At 42.2% G+C, this 17,009-nt stretch overlaps 1 protein-coding gene across 2 annotated transcripts in view; it reads left to right on the top strand.

The window, feature by feature from the left end:
- capn1 (calpain 1) overlaps positions 1-17,009 on the top strand; it is a 29,037-nt gene that overhangs the window by 4,109 nt on the left and 7,919 nt on the right. For both annotated transcript variants that reach the window (XM_034163978.1, XM_034163980.1), the window contains exons 2-7: positions 2,908-3,641; positions 5,172-5,241; positions 8,045-8,163; positions 13,830-13,963; positions 14,047-14,215; positions 16,699-16,782. In XM_034163978.1, the coding sequence (XP_034019869.1) occupies positions 3,387-3,641; positions 5,172-5,241; positions 8,045-8,163; positions 13,830-13,963; positions 14,047-14,215; positions 16,699-16,782 (831 nt within the window). In that variant the 5' untranslated portion in view covers positions 2,908-3,386. The remainder of the gene's footprint in view (positions 1-2,907; positions 3,642-5,171; positions 5,242-8,044; positions 8,164-13,829; positions 13,964-14,046; positions 14,216-16,698; positions 16,783-17,009) is intronic.

Genomic DNA, 17,009 nt, shown 5'->3' with positions numbered 1-17,009 from the left:
GGGTCACCACAGCAAATCCAAGGTGGATCTGCATGTGGAATTGGCACAGGTTATTCGCCGGATGCCCTTCCTGACACAACAACACATTACACGGAGAAATGTGGCAGGGGTGGGATTTGAACCCGGAACCTTCTGCACTGAAACCAAGCACATTAACCACTTGGCCACCAACCCCTTGATGTGGAATAACGCTAAGCAAGATAGAGCCTGCTAGCAACAGCTCATAGGCTGCATCCGCCATCTAGTGGATTAAACAGAAATCGATGACTGTACCTTAGTAGCGTAACACGTTATTATTAAATATTAAAACCACTCACACAAGGAGTAAATAATATAGTCTTACCTGTCCGTTTCAGTGAGATCATCTTCAGTCTGATGAAAACTTATCCACCTTTACAAAACATCTGAAAATAATTTAATTCCTTATGTCCTGGCTGAAGAAAAGTCCCTTTGTCACGGGGCAGTTTGGTGCCACGTTACAGCGCCGGCTGTAACCGGTTAATTGCAGCTGATGGATGGAGCCTTTGCTGTTAACGGAGCCTCCGCTTGTTCCACTGCAGGCCGCTTTGCATCGCAAGTTGAAAGACTCACAGTCCCTCATCTGCTCATAATGTCTCAGTTTGCACGTGACAAAATTATCCCATGATCCGCAAAACGATAAAATAAAATAATGTGAAAATACTCAGCTTTGCCTCCATGTCAAGTGGAGAAGCTGCAGACACCGTGCATGCACACTCATTAATATAAGTGCCAATGAAAAGGATTCTGCCAGAGAGAATTAACCGTTCTGACACAGAAAACACTGTGCGGCACCGACCCGAACCACTCGGTGGAAACGAGGCTGTCAGTAACCTGTAAAAATCCATAAATTTTTGGGCCAATTAAGATAATGGTTCTCACGCTGATATCACTTCCTCCTTCTCACCCGGAAGTTCCTGGTTTTTAGTGGCGCAAAGTTCAAAATCTGAATATTTATCTCTTTCCTGCGCACCAGGAAAGGATAAATTTCAAACTGTTGTTTCATTTTAGTCTTAAATACTCAAAAAAACATAACATATCGTGTCACCTACACTTTAAATGCTCCTATTTCAGAAGACAGAGCAGTGAGAGGGGTGGTTCTGGTGTTTGTTTGTTTTTTAAGCTCCTTTTTATTTATCTATTTATTTTTTACATTTTTACCCTAATTTCACATTTGGAAAGTGAACGTGCACAGCAGTATAACCGCTAAGTTGAAAATGAAAGTATCCAAGGAGTACGTGCTGGTGTGATTTTTGAGTTAATGTGATACATATATATATCTGCCCGTAGGTCACAGGATGACAGAGAGTTCATCACAAACTTTTTAGGGAGTGTAGTTGAGACCCTTAACTAACTTTGATAGGAATTTGAATCATACTTTATTGTTTTTGGTGGGAGGGGGGCATATTTGAGTATCTAATTTTTTTGTAACTTTTGTCGAGTTGATGCTATGAAAAAGATTTTGAGGGAGATTTCTAGAGCTTGATATGATCTTTAAAATGACACCATAACCAGATCTCTAGTTGCTATGTCCTCTGAGATATAGGCATTAGTGAGATATAGGTCACTTTGTTAGCATATATCTCGCTAATTAAGAGGACAGCAGCAAAAATATGAGAGTTGTGGACATTACTCATGAGTCCAGTCATGTCACAAAATTTTTCTAAATTATGAGAGATGCTGGGAGATTCTTCATTGGTTTTACACAAATGGACCCTAATCCCATTAGGGGGCGCCACAAGAGATCATTAGTTCCATCTCACCTTGTCCTCTGCATCTTCACCTGTCACTCCAACCACCTACATGCCCTCCCTCACGAGATCTTTGTCCTCCCCCTCCTCCTCCTGCCTGGTGGCTCCATCTGCCAGCATCTTTCTCCCTGTATACCCTGCATCCCTCCTCTGCACAAACACCTCAATCTCTCCTGTGAGTTTATCTCCAAACTGCCCTTCCTCTCTTGCACCATTAATATTTTACTCGAAAATTTCAGTGACTCTGCCACTTGCCAAAAGTACCGACAATATAATACGTTTTGTTTCCAGGCAGACCAAACTTTATAACCAACTACATCTAGAAATTTCTTTTGTTCAGATCTACAACATATTGATTCCAGGCCCACACAACATTTGTCTAGTAGCAGAACATGAAGATGGAAACACGTCTTTCTAAAATGAAACCATGTTCACACGGCTTCCTTTAGCTGTAAGATTTCTGACCCTTCTGCAAAATGATGCCGTTAAACCACAAAGTTGAAAACGTGGTGTTGCAGCTGCATGTTGTTCTCTGGGGTTAACATCGGTGCCTGTGAATCAGACCACGTTAACGGGCGCGGTTCACACGGTACAACGCAAACTGTCGACGGCGTGATCGCTGAGCCGCCGACAGCCAAACTGTCTTCAGGGACTGTCCTGACTTGGTGCTGCCAAACACAGTGCATTATTGTAGGAATTACAAGCATTTCATTGAAGAAGTACATTTAGGTTGTTGCCTTTAAAGCTACAGTGTGTAGGATTTAGCATCATCTAGTGGTGAGGTTGCAGACTGCATTATGCTGTCACTGGTGGTCACCTTTTTTTGTTTCTTTGGTGATGTGGATTCGTGCTCTCTAGCCCTCTCATATGATAAATATGCGCGATCCTCCGTGTAACAAAAACAAGGATTACCGATCTTGTTAGCCACCGCGAGCAATCAGTAGATGTCGTATTGGGCAGCAACCGCTGGTTTCTCTCCTTTTTAGTCTTACAGTTGCACTGCAAAATGTGAAAGGAGGACTAAGTACGTCCCGTTTGGGCTTTTATATCAACATGACTGAATCCCGCGTGTCTCTGAGTCTACAGTACCCTGCTCTGGATGTCTAGATGTTGATTTCTCTGAACTTCTCGTTTTTAGGGTTCAGTAGCTGAGAGGTCTTGAAAGTGCCGACAATCTGAGCTCCTGTTGGCATGAAGTATCTGAGAAAAAGCAGCAAACTGTGATTGGTTTTCACTGTTGCCATAGCTGGGAGCAGATCCGCCTGTTCAGCAAGGAAACTATCGCTCTATAGACCCAGTAAATCTTCTGCACTCTGAGCCATAAAGTCCGCCGCTGATTCTTCTCACTGCAACCAACCACAGTGGAACCACAAGTACCGCCTGATCCAAGTTTAATCGTGTTTGAGGGACTGCTGTTGTTTCATTCTGGGTTCCAGTCCAGCCCTAAAAGCATCATCACCTTCAATCAGATTTACACCAACGCTGTCTCTGTGCCAGATTGAGTAGCAGCGGCTTCAAGCTGTTTTGTAGTTTTGAGCTCCAGCCTGATCTCCGTTTGGACCGTAGGTGCTAAAATCCACCTCACAGTGATTGTTGACCTCTGGTGACCAGCTCGGGATGGAGCCGCAAATTTACGCCACAGGAATGGCCGCCAGGCTGAAGAGCCAGTGGGATCGTGATGAAGGTTTGGGCCAGAATGACAACGCGGTGAAGTTCCTGTGTCAGGATTACGACTCTCTGATGGCTCAGTGCCACAGTAGTGGGAAGCTCTTTGAGGATGATTTGTTCCCTTGTGCCGCCTCATCCCTGGGCTTCAATGAGTTGGGTCCAAGATCAGCCAAGACCATCGGTGTGCGCTGGATGAGGCCCACGGTGAGAAACACAATCTGAAGAACTGGGTTTAACCCACTCTAAACCAATGGTACAGCGGTTTAGCTGTATTTAAGATCACTAAGTGTGAGATATAAATGATCTAAAGTTGTTTTGTATCAAAAATAAAGCTAATGCACTTCAAATTGCTTTTAAACTAGATAAAGTAATCTTAAACTGGCATAACCAGATGTAATCCAACGATACAGTGCTTTTAGCTTTATTTAAGATGACTATGAGACATAAATAGTCTAAAACAGTTTTGTATAAAAAAATAAAGCTGCTTAAAGTACTTAAAATTGCTTTTAAACTTGATAAAGTAATTTTAAACCGGTGTAACCAGATGTAATCCAATGATACAGCACTTTTTGCTTTATTTAAGATGACTGAGATATAGTCTAAAACTGTTTTGTATAAAAAATAATGGTGTTTAATGCACTTAAAATTGGTCTTAAACCAGACAAAGTAATTTTAAACTGGCGTAACCAGCTCTTTAGCTGTATTTAAGATGAGTATGAGACATAAAAGGTCTAAACCTGTTTTGTATGAAAAAATAAGTGTTTAAAGCACTTAAAATTGGTTTTAAACTAAAAGTAATTTTAAACTGCTCTAATCCAAAGATTCAGCTCTTTAGCGGTGTTTAAGGTGACTAACTGTAAGATATAAATGGATTAAAATGAATTGGTGTGTTAATTACCTTCAAACTATATTTTAAGTTTTCTTGTGTTCTACAAAATTTTGATAGTTTAAAAACCAAACATTTTTAGCACTAAAAATCACTTAAAAAAAAAAAAAAAAAAAAAAAAACCTTGTCAATTTCCAAAACCAGGGTTTCGTCTCTGTCCTGCCGTTTGACACGGTGCAGGGATCGTTAACAGACGCTGACACTGCGTTCAGTGTTTGACAGAGTTTGATACCTCACAAAGCAGCTTCTGCTCAGCACCAGACACTCCACACAAACCTATATAAAGAGAAGACACACACGCATAGACGGTGCACGCTTGAATTCACACAAACACTTAGCAGCCACGTGCACAACAACACGCGCGTCTGAGAGCAGTGATTTAGCAGTTGCTATCAACTCTCTTATGCAGCATAAATATTACAGAACCTGCAGAGCAGATGCACACATGCATTATGAAACAGGGTTCAGAGGCGCAAAGATTCACAAATAATGATTCATCTCACTGCACTATTAAGGGAACTGTTACATTATTACAGTATTGATTTTGATCAATTAACTTTTTATTACTGTCCTACGGCAGTGCTATCACTGCTGAGAGTAATAATTAGTTCATTATCTCTATGATGTGTCGACACAAGACATTCAAAGTTTTTCTCTTTTTTTTTTTTTTTTTTTTTTTAACGGCCAGTAAAACGTTTTGGTTGTAAACAAGTGCACCGTTGTTTAAAACCTGCTTATAAATTCTGGTCTTGGGTTTGAAACCAAGACCAGGCAGAATGTGATGTGAAGATGAGTTTGTAATATATATATATATATATATGTGTGTGTGTGTGTGTGTGTGAGAGCAGGAGTTTTGTAAGAGGCCTGAGTTTATTGTGGATGGAGCGACTCGCACAGACATCTGCCAGGGAGCTCTGGGTAAGTCCCGCGGGGAGACTTCCCGACGGTCTCACACCTCAGCTATCAGAGGAGGAACTGAGATTAGATCACAGCACCTGACATGGCTCATGAATAAGTAATGCCCTGCCTCGCCGCAGACTGCCTGCCCTTGAGCAACACGTCGAACCCTAAACTCAGGCTGTGATCACTGCTTGATCATTTTGGATATGATGATGATTTTTATTTTTTCCTGGTTTATTTTTCAGTATTGTATATTTGAAGTGGAGCAACTTTGGGATTAATTGTGAATGGAAAAAAAACATTAGCTGAAAACCTGAAGAGCGTAAATCACGAGTTTCATGTTGATAAAATATTGTATCGATTGTTTGGTCATTGATACGATATTTGCTGATATCACAAAGATTCAGTTCAGGGGCCTGCGATCAATATGAGGTGTTACTGTCTGTTATCTGTCTGGTGGTATAGGCCACTCCCACAGCTGGATCAATACACCACCAGTACGAAGGGCCCTATCTTCAGCACAGAGCAAGTGTCACTGCTGGTTACCGCAAGATGCCGTTTTCTCGTCCAGCATCCACGATAAGTAAGACCCCATCCCAAAACTCCTCCTTTGCCCTCCACATGTGCAGTGTGAAGGAAAAGGACAAAGTGAGAGGATCTATTCACTCACTTCCTCTAAAAAAAAAAAGAAGAAGCAAGTGACTAGATTAAGTGAACCCATTGTGTCACTGTTAACATGATAACTCAAAGACATTAAATGGTGTCATCTTGTAACTCCTCAAATTAAAAGGACAGACAACGAGGACAAACTGCTAAGATGTTGGTTAACTTTGATGCAAAGTAACATTGTTTTCCTTATGTAATACTGTATATCATCGAGCTGTCTGACACCTGCTGGGGATGTCAAGACATGCTGAAGGGAATAACATTGTAATATCCATGATGGAAGTTAGGAGCAGGTGTGGTTGAAGTTGCATGTAGATTTTAACTTGTTTGCCAGTTGCCTTCATTTCCGGAGTCTCAGTCTGTTGGTGAAAATTTCACATCTAAACTGTTGATGAACTATCAGAAATGTGCACTCTGCATATTTTCTTTTAAGAATTGAAACATGTTCTTTGACTCGCTGTGAGTGTTCGCAGCACTCCTCCTTTTATAACCCTTTGTTGATTAAAAACAAACTATTGGCTGCAGTAGAGGAAATTAAAGTCTGATAGAGGTGATTCAGGTTGATGGACATTCTGGAGGAGCAATAAGCTAAAGAGCGTTAAGTCAGTTAAGCAGCGCCACGAACGGGTTTTTATTGTCCGAGACGTTTTCTGCTCCACACTGAGCTCCTGTTTATAATTCAGTTTGTTTATCTGCCTCACATCTGCAAAAAATAAATAAATGAATGAAGAGTGTCGCCTGCCTCCTGGTGGAGCTGTTGCATCACAGAACAAGAAGCCAAAAACCCTGTTGAGACAGAACACATAATGAACTGTTTTGTACTGAGACTGAATCATGTGGATCATCTGTTTCTGTGTGAACCCACAAGCTGATTATAGATTTACTGCCGCAGATAAGACAGAACATTGAATTTCATGCAAACTTAAAAATGTCACCCTTCATTCTAGTAAAGTAGGCGGGGCTGGAAGCTTGGCGACATCGTGCAGCAGCTAATGTTCTGTCATCGTGGAATATGGAGGTTAAACGACTCACTCAAATCTGTCACTGGGGCCTCAGTGTCGAGGACTCCGGTGCCTTGAGAAGGTTGAGGACACGCCCACTTTCACAAGGTGTAGATATGCTGGTTGTCTCTCTGTGGTTGCCACCCAATTCACGGGGTGATTCTGCTGTGCAGCAGATGTGCCAGTGTGCAGCATCAGCATGTACCTGTTCTGCCACCTGCTGGTCAGTAAAGGAATGTGCATCCATATTAAATTAAGACTTTCATATTTTGAGGTTACCGTCAGTGCGCTCTGTCTGTGCATTACATCATCAAATAATTTAATATGTTCTTGAAATATGTGTGTGTTTCCCATCAACAGTCACTGTAAGAAACAAACACCTATAAGAAATGTTCATCTCAGACCAGGTGTTGCAGCTGGTGAATCCTGTGGTAACACAATTACAATCCCAGAAAATTTTTTTTAATGGGAAGCAAAAATGTGGCCCGATTTTTCTGTCCTTGTAATTCCGTTTGCGTAGACTTGTAGCTACTTTGGCACTTGGAAGGACGACAGATTCCACAACGATTACCGTTATTGTTTTGTTTGTTTTTTTTAATGATCATTTTGTGTTATTTCGCCCTCCGGAATCCACTGCAGGTTCCTGTTCCTGAGCAGAGAAGCTTTTGTAACTCAGCTGCAGTGTGTCCAAAAGAAGCGAGTGCTGCGACACAAACCCACCGCGTCATTCTAAAAATAGCAACTACGGCACTCTGTGAGGTCCGCGGGTATATGTGCCGCTCTCGCTTCCCAGAGAGCACAATGTTTTCAAACGCACAATCCCGACCCCTGAGGTGGGGGGATTCCACTTTTATGAGCCCCCCCCCGGAGCCTCAAGGGCATCCAGGTTATAAATGAGTTATAACTGACATCATGTGAAAATGATGCAGAAATGTTTGGTGTTTTTCCCCCTGATAGTGGAATATTTTACATTAGAATCCATAACTTCAACTCCAGTTTTTTTGTTTTGTTTTTTTCTTAAATGACGTCTTGTTTGATGATCCTGGCACGCCGTTCATCTTTCACTTGTAGTAACTCTGTGTGTGTGTGTGTGTGTGTGTGTGTGTGTGTGTGTGTGTGTGTGTGTGTGTGCGCGTGCGCGTGCGTGCGTGCAGGGGATTGCTGGCTGCTGGCGGCCATCGCCTCGCTGACCTTAAATGACACCCTGCTCCACAGAGTGGTTCCTCATGGTCAGAGCTTCCAGGATGGATATGTGGGCATCTTTCACTTCCAGGTGATCACAGCTTCACATCACGTATTTATGTTTAAGTCCAGAAACCACAAACCATAAATATCCTGGGGAGCCACACCTCTAAAAACTGAAAAAAGGAGAAAAAAGAGGCCAAAATACTTCAAGGACATTTGAAAATAGATTCTTCACAGCATATATGAGGACGTGGAAAACAAAACAAAAAAAACTGTCATATTAGCTCTCTGTCACTACATTCCAGTTGTCTATATTTGTAAAGGTCTGTAAAGCTTGGAATTCTGATGTTTGCAGCAGCTCATGTTACATTTTGAGAAAATGTTCTTTGTGATTTTGCTGTAGTTCAGCAGTCTTGATTTTACAAAGGTCAAAACAAAGGTCTGTGTATCTGCAGACCTTTGTTTTGCACTGAAATACACCCACATGTATGCAAACACCAACAGAACTGCAGGCAAACGTGTGCTAACAGCCGCTCCAGACGGGTACAAGGGCTGGATAATAAACATATGTATTTTCCTTGTGTGTCAAACCTTAAGTGACTCATGGCTGAAAACAGCTCTCCTCAGGGCCACACCCAGTCTGTTAGCCAGTAATATTTACATGGAAGGACGTGAGCCATTGTCGGATTGATTTAAGAACACTCCTGAAGCGAGCAGACGCCCTTTTCTTTATCAGAATTCCACCTCGAGATGGAATCATTGTTACACACATTCACCTTTCCTGACTTGCCGGGTTGTAATGGAAACCTTTCTGATAAAATGTTTGTTCCGTTTTCTCTCTCTCTCTCTCTCTTTTATTCCTTTCTGCTATGGGGCGTATCTGCAGACCTTTGTTTTGTACTGAAATACACCCACATGTATGCAAACACCAAGAGAACTGCAGGCAAATGTGTGCTAACAGCCGCTCCAGACCGGCACAGGCGCTGGATAAGAAACTGCACTCATACAAAGTTCACATAGTAATCCAGGGCAGGACCAGACAGGAAAAACCTGCAGCGCCGGTTCGTTATTTTGACTTTCACATTGATTATCTATTGCTAGTTAGCATAGCCAGTTAACGTGTAGCTGGCTTGTCAGTAAGGGAATACTGTGTCCTATTAACATGTTTTCACCAGGTAAGTTCAGTGATTTTTACAAAATAAATAAATCTTGCATTTGTGATCTACAGCAAGATAGTTTTGTAAGTTGATTTGCATTAGCAACTCAACAACCACAGTAGCAATGCTAATATAGCACGCTAACTGTAAGCAACGACTAATTATGTAAGGAAAAAGATATTCCATCAAGGCAGAGCTGCAACACAGACTGTTATCCTAAAGTGGATTAATGCTGCAGAACACGTCACCATCACTGGAATCTAGGGGCCCTATCTTGATTATCTTTATTGTACATACAGATTTGAATAAAAGCTTATAATGGTCAGCATTTTTGATTGACTGAAGTCACAGCTGTTGATTGGCTGAGCAAACCTGATAGTTTTAATTGCCTGGGAGTGGATCAGGGAGAGTTTGAAAACATGAAGGGCAGGTGCCCTCCAGGAACAGGGTTGGTGACCCCTGTTTTAAAGTACATAATACAAGTGTATCTAGCTCTATTTTGCTATTTACACAGCATGTAGCCTGAAGTTGTCTGGCAAGAACACAATTGTGCACGCAAAGTGTTGGCACATGACCAGGAGCAAATCCAGTTATCCACCATGGCTACCTGAGGTGATGCATTTTAGGGCCTCATTCTGCAGCACAGCCTTCTTGTCCTCCTCCAAAACATCCCATCAGATGCGCCTGAGCTGTGCCACGTCACGTCTCTGTGCTGTCTGCCTGTAAAACCAGGGAGAAAGAAATCCTAAGTTGTGTATTTTTGCATCAGCCATGTGCCTGACCCCCCCCCCCCCCCCCATTTTAATACAAAGACGATCACAAATGAGTGCAATCATACTTGCTGCATGCACAATGTGTGCACAGACACCTGCACCGCTCAGTACGGTGCTTCGTGGCAGCTGGGGGTGTTTTTATGAGTCAGATGGAGCTAAATAATAGCATCTCTGGCCAGCGTGGGCATCTGTAAACTTTGAAATATGCACTGTGACACTAACCCTAACCCAACAGGAGGAAACATTTTTTTATGAAGCAAGTTATAAATATACACATAGTGGAGAAATTAAAGACAGGAATAAAGTTATTCTCCTGAGCTTAAGTAGATTTCTCATGGATGGTCATATGAGGCTGTGTTTGAAGGTGGAATGTACAAAGAGGTGTACTTATGTTATATTATTATTTGAGTATAGTTTTTCTTATTGTTTTTTTTTTAAATCAGTTTTGTTAATAAGTATATGAAAATAAAAGGATTCCTATTAAACAGGTTATTGGACGAGACTCGGACAAAATTAAATATTCGAATATTTGAACACAGTACTCCACCTCCTGAACACAGTTTATTTAAACATGAACTCAAAGCAAATATAAGATTGTATTCAGCTGATGTACTTACTGAAACACTGTACAAATAGTGGGAAATTTGTTGGTGTTAGCAAAAAATGGATTTTAAGGGTCTGATCAGTGTTGTCAAATTAAACTCATTCGCAAGGAACACTGACAGCATGCCTTTCAAAGTAAAAGTATTTTATTGTGAAATGGTTGGAGCAACATGAACTATGTGATGTTTAACTTTGCTACCAGTATCATCAGCGAGCCGCCATCGTGGAAGTACAAATGTTAGTTATTCAAAATAAAGGTTTTGAAAATGAATTCCCAAAATTAATTGTCTGTGTGCGCGTCACAAACTCACACACAGATATTTCTTGCTTTATATGTCATTGCAGTTGTGTAGCAGCAGCGTGTTTGCGCTGTGAGCCGCTCGTCCTAATTATCTGTGCAGCACTGTTTTGCTGTGCAATCGTGACTATGAATTTGTTTCAAAAAATGCTACTGAGCCACCGCCCACTTTCAAGAATCTCTAAAACAGCCGAAGGAGGAAATAATGAGACATTTGGGTAAGAAAGATACACGATGTCACACAAAAACAAACAAACAAAAAAAAAAACATTCTGTGCCTCCACATTTCCTCCCTCATAAGCCACAAACTGAAGGAGATAAAATGGCCTCAATTAAAAACAAGCAGTCTGTTGCACAGAAGGTTTGAGGAAAGCCCCCAAAAAAACCTTTCTTGATTATAATTCCCCGTCTGACTGCACCACAACAAACAAATATCTGAGTGTAGCCAAACCACTTCATCACACAAGAGTTAGTGCAGAGTCAACGAGTTCGGGGGGGGGTGATTGCCAAATGAACAGTTGTGGTTTGATCCCTGAAGTGTCTCCGGGCAGAGGCGCTGTGCGTTCGGCCCTCGGCTGCAGCGCCGTGCAGCTGAGTCTTGTGGTTTCTTGGAGGATCGATAAGTGTGGTTCTTGGTCGCCTGCTCACCGTTTCCCCCTTCAGGCAGCATCATGTCTGCTGGGAACGCTGAGTCACTGGCAGCGAGCTCAGCCAGCGGAAAGCAGCGGATCTGTCCTTGTTTTCACTGACGATAAACACAAGCGCTGCTCTCATGTTTAAAATATTGGCTCCTTATCTCAACGCATCAATAACTTTATTTAATCTTTGCCTTCAGATCAACGTGCTGTTGTGTGTTTGTAGGTTGACCCCCGAGTTGCCCTTAAAGGGTTTTTTTTGGGGGGGGGGGGTAACATCACTGGGGTCAAGGTCTGTTTGCTGACCTTTTCCCTACAGTTCATTTTCTGATTTTGACCCTGTAATCAATCAATCAACTGGATTTGGACCAAACGGGCCGCGCACTTCAGTTGAGCCCGGAATTGTCCTGGCGAGGTCACATGTCAGACAGCCGCAGCCCTCACGTGTTTGGTGGTCCTGTGGCTTTGTGGGTTAAATGTGGTGAATATGTGATAGTCAAAGATAAAGTGGTTTAAGTTTGAACAGAGGTGATGTTACGGTATCACTGGATCAAAAAGAAACCATAAACATAAGGTGCTGTTTTGCGCTCTTGGTTTTTTTTTACTTTGCAGTCTCTGCCAGCGTTCATGGGCTGTGGAGTGTTGCACGGATTCCCTTGTGTAACACTTCAGATGCATTAAATTATCCAGACTGAGTGAGTCAGTCCAGAATGTAATCATGAACGCAGCGCGTGGAGGGTTTAACTGGGATGAGAAGCGGGAAAATAAATTAGAAAGCAGGAAGAAACTTCAACAAATAAATGACGACTCATTACGGGGCAGAAAACAAGACCACAGCGCCTCCCAGGGGACTGAAAACCACCCATCCATCATCCATCCATCTCTGCTGTGCATGTGACAAATGGCACATGTTGTCGCGCGGTGCTCCATGCGCACGCCAGCTGAGACCTTCAGGGTTGTCACGCCTCACACTGCTCCCCCTCCTCTGCAAATGTGATTATGTTCTGACAGAGATGTATTTCTTTCGTAAGATGACACTGCTGCAGTGTAATTTCTTTGTTGTGCAGTTTTTCCCGCCGCCCAGAGGTTAGCTTGCAGCAGCGTAGCGTTGGCGTTGCTGCAGACGTGAACCTGAGACTTGAGTCATATTTAACCTGTGAACAGCCAGTTTGTGTGTCCTGGTAAGAAGACGTTGTTTTATTCTCAGCTCTGAGAAACCAGCTGTCTTCATAAATTGGCTCCAGACATGAAACAAAATGCCACACAGTCCATATGGGTCATACAGCTGCTTTCTGTTGACTGTTCCGCCACCTACTGGTTGATAACTTAATATATTTTTCTCACCCATAACATTTTGGGAAATAACACATTAAAAACTGTCATGGGTCATCTAATAATGTATTCTAACTCATTTTGTGCAATTTTTTTTTTTTTTTTTTTTAATGATGTCAAAAAAGAAGCTCATAATTTCTTGGAACCCACGGTGACGTCTTGTATGTATGAGGTTGAATAAACAAGAGCAGTCAGAGATTTCTGACGTCCGCTAATCCAGATCCAGATCACCTCCAAATTTCAGTGGAGTTTTCCATGTCCTAATATCTATCTGTGGTGCAAATTTGGTGAGAATCTGTGAAGTAGTTTTGACGTAATCCTTCAAAGCCTATATAAAGTGATACTTGATCCAGAATCCAGATCACCTCCAAAATTTAATGGAGTCTTTCATGGCCTAATATGTATCTGTGGTGAAAATTTATTTTGTTTTGACATAATCCTGCTAACAGTAATCATTCAAAGCCTATATAGAATCCAGATCAACTCCAACCTTTAATGGGTTCTTCCATGGCCTAACATCTAGTATCTGTGGTGCAAATTTTGTTAAAATCCATGCAGTACTTTTGACATAATCCTGCTGAATGCAGGTGATTTTATTACATCCTTGGTGGACGTAATTACACAAAACATCTGCAGATTGTTAAACTCAAATATGACTCGTTAAATCCTGTTCGGTGTTGATGTGGAGACACTTTGAACTGGTGTAGAAGCCGTTCACCAGCATTAAAACCTGCTTATTAAATTAACTTTTAACTGAAGTATTCTGGATGATTATCTCTCTCTCTTTTTTTTTTTTCTTTTTTTTAAACATATCCCATCACATTCTTCTTGTATCACAATGAGTCTCAGGAGGATCCAGACTGAATCCATCTGGTAACTCTGGTGCTGGGACTTTGAGGATTGTGTGATATCCTCTTGTTTCCTGAGACTCTGGACTCTGTTGATTTTTCTTACAGTTCTGGCAGTTTGGCGAGTGGGTGGAGGTGGTGATTGACGACCGGCTGCCGGTGAAGGATGGAAAGCTGCTTTTTGTGCACTCGGCAGAGGGAACGGAGTTCTGGAGCGCACTTCTGGAAAAGGCCTACGCCAAGTAAGACAAACCAGTCTGCACCACAGCGCACTTCTTATTGATTTTAATGTGTCTGCATCACAGGAACTGGTCTTGTGTTCCAGGCTGAACGGCTGCTATGAAACGCTGTCCGGCGGCAGCACGTGCGAGGGCTTTGAGGACTTCACGGGCGGCGTGACGGAGATGTACGAGCTGAATAAGGCTCCCGCTGATATGTACAGCATCATCAGCAGAGCCATCGAGAGAGGATCGCTGCTGGGCTGCTCCATAGACGTCAGTTCACGCTCGCGCTCACTCGTCTAACTTCAGTCTATGCATGAAGACAAAAAGATTCGTTTCTTTCAAAGAAAGCAGCAGAAACCTCAAGATTTATTCATCTTTTTTAACACATTCATCAAGTAAAACTACTGAACATTTGCTGGGTTCATGTATTTAAATGACAGAGAAATGATTTAATGGTCAAAAATAAATCACAAATATTTTAATACCGGTTTAACTGGTTAATTTCTCAAGTGGAAACACCAAACTGAGTCATCCCAGCATCTGAAAGAGACAATCTGCTGCTTTTTTTCCTAACTTTACAAAGTGTCCGATTGATTAATCAGATAATTGACAGATTGATCTTTTCTGAAAACGTGACAGCACTTGGTGGAATTCGTAGTGGAAAAAATGTCCCATGTTGCAGTTCCATCAACAAACGTAACGCAGTGAAGACATGAGAACCTCCTCATGATCATTGTTCCGCCGCTCACATATAATTTAAATTTTAAATTTTTGCTGAAGTGACACTTCTTCATAATCTTACGAGGTCTGTCCAAAAAGTAACAGACTTTTTTTATTTTTTTCAAAAACTATATGGATTTGGATCACATGTGATTGCATCAGCCAAGCTTGAACCTTCGTGCGCATGCGTGAGTTTTTTCACGCCTGTCGGTTGCGTCACTCGCCTGTGGGCAGGCTTTGAGTGAGCACTGGTCCACCCCCCTCGTCGGATTTCTTTTGTCTGGGAACTGGCTGAGCGACTGCAGCTTTGCTCCATGAAATTTTTTTCAGAAACTGTTCGAGACAGGCAGTTGGAAACCATTCAGAAGATTCAGACGGCTTTCGATGGCTTTTCAGTCGAGTGAGTATCAGAGAAATTGTGTAACAGCTGGACATGCCCCAACATGTCCTGTGAGACTTCCAACACGGAGGTGTTTTTTTTGTTGTGCGCCATGAGCGGCTCCGTGCCGACGCGCGAAATCCTCTGCACGTCTTTCATTACAAAATCTCCTGTAACAGTGGAATGTGCCACAAAAGTGCTATGTACAGCTCTGTTGCCATTTCTGTGGTAGTCACATGATGACCCGGATCAACACAGCGTTCAGTTTAGAAATGATCTGGTCGTTCCAGACTGTCAAATGGCAGCTCGGCACGCCGCGTGCCCTCCACCGCTGTGGACCGTCTTTAAAAAGGTTTTAACACTCCTTAATCCGTGTGACGCCGACAGAATCTTCACCGAAATCCATGTGAATCTTTCAAATGGTTTCCAACTGCCTGTCTCTAACAGTTTGTGAAAAAAATTTCATGGAGCAAAGCGGCAGTCTCTCAGCAAGTTCTCAGACAAAAGAAATCCGACGGGAGGGGTGGACCAGTGCTCCTTCAAAGCCTGCCCACAGGCGAATGACGCAACCGACAGGCGTGGAAAAACTCACGCATGCGCACGAAGGTTCAAGCTTGGCTGATGCAAGCGCACATGATTCAAATAAATATAGTTTTTGAAAAAAACAAAAAGGTCCATTACTTTTTGGACAGACCTCGTACTTTATAATACTAATAAAAATACTTTTCTCAGTACTGTTGTTGTTTTTGGGGCTGGAAACTGATTTTTTTTTTTTTTTTTTTTTGGTGGCTGTAAGTTGTGCTGGAGTGAAACATTATTTATTCTGATTTGGTAGTTTGATCAGTCAAACAGGCGTTTTTACTCTCTATGTAGATGCTTTTTGTTGATTTGTAAAAGCAGGTCAGAGGTCATAAATTGGGAAAGGGGAAGCCTGTTTTTAATGTTAAGTAGTGTTCCGTCAGTTGTTTTAATTTATTTATTTTGTGTGCCTGATTGTTTGCATACTCTTAGGACACCAGTATGGGGCAGAAAGTTTTTATAAATCCTTTGTAAATGTGGGTTGGTGCTGAGGATGAGCTCTGGATGTTTGTTTCTCTGACGCTGATTAAGCGTTAATCTGTTTCCACAAAGCCTCTGAGGAGCAGCGGGATAAAAAGTGTAGCGTTAAGGTTTGAGTTTTTATTTCTTACACTAAAACTAAACACTAAAGTTTTTTTCCCTGTTAAATACTTTGTGAAGGATAATTTGGTCCTAAGACGATGGATTTTATCTACCGACCACATTGATGTTGAGATTGAGAATTCTGTGAAGGTGAAGCGCTGAGGAAATGACCACGCGCTGGATTTGGAGGTGTTCATTTGCTCCTGAAGTGCACACTTCATTTGAGTGAGTTGCTGAATGAAGGAGAAACTAAATTAAAATGTCTGATTTGAAGTCACGCACTCAAATGTGATGTTCAGTCTGGTTACGCTGGTTCAGAGCGTGACGCTGGTCTCTCTTATCTCCAGACTGATTGTCTTGTGGTGTTCTTTCTCTGTCATGCCGAGTCAACCACGCGGTCAGAAACGCTGTCACACGCGGCTCCTCGTTTCATGACACCTGCCTGTAGATGATGACTGTGTTTAATCTGTGCACGCCGTTCTGCCCGTCTCAGATCACCAGCAACAGAGACATGGAGGCAGTGACCTTCAAGAAGCTGGTGAAGGGACACGCCTACTCTGTGACCGGCGTGCACGAGGTGAGCAGCACGAGACGACACGCTCACATCACAATTTCACAACACAAACACAGCCTGCATTCTTCACCCATATCGATTCCATTGCTTCCTTTTTTTTTTCCATGTTTCATAAAGGTTTGTGGAAATTGCATCAGTTCCTTTTTTGAGCAACTTCTTGAACTGTCTTCAAATATAAAAGTGGAAAAACAAGGTTTGTTTCTAACCTGGAAAGAAAGCTGTGAATGTTT

This window comes from Thalassophryne amazonica, chromosome 23, assembly GCF_902500255.1.
Source record: "Thalassophryne amazonica chromosome 23, fThaAma1.1, whole genome shotgun sequence".
NCBI classification, from domain to species: Eukaryota; Metazoa; Chordata; class Actinopteri; order Batrachoidiformes; family Batrachoididae; genus Thalassophryne; species Thalassophryne amazonica.
The sequence above is the reverse complement of the archived record's forward strand: the minus strand, read 5'-3'. Positions and strand labels throughout refer to the sequence as shown.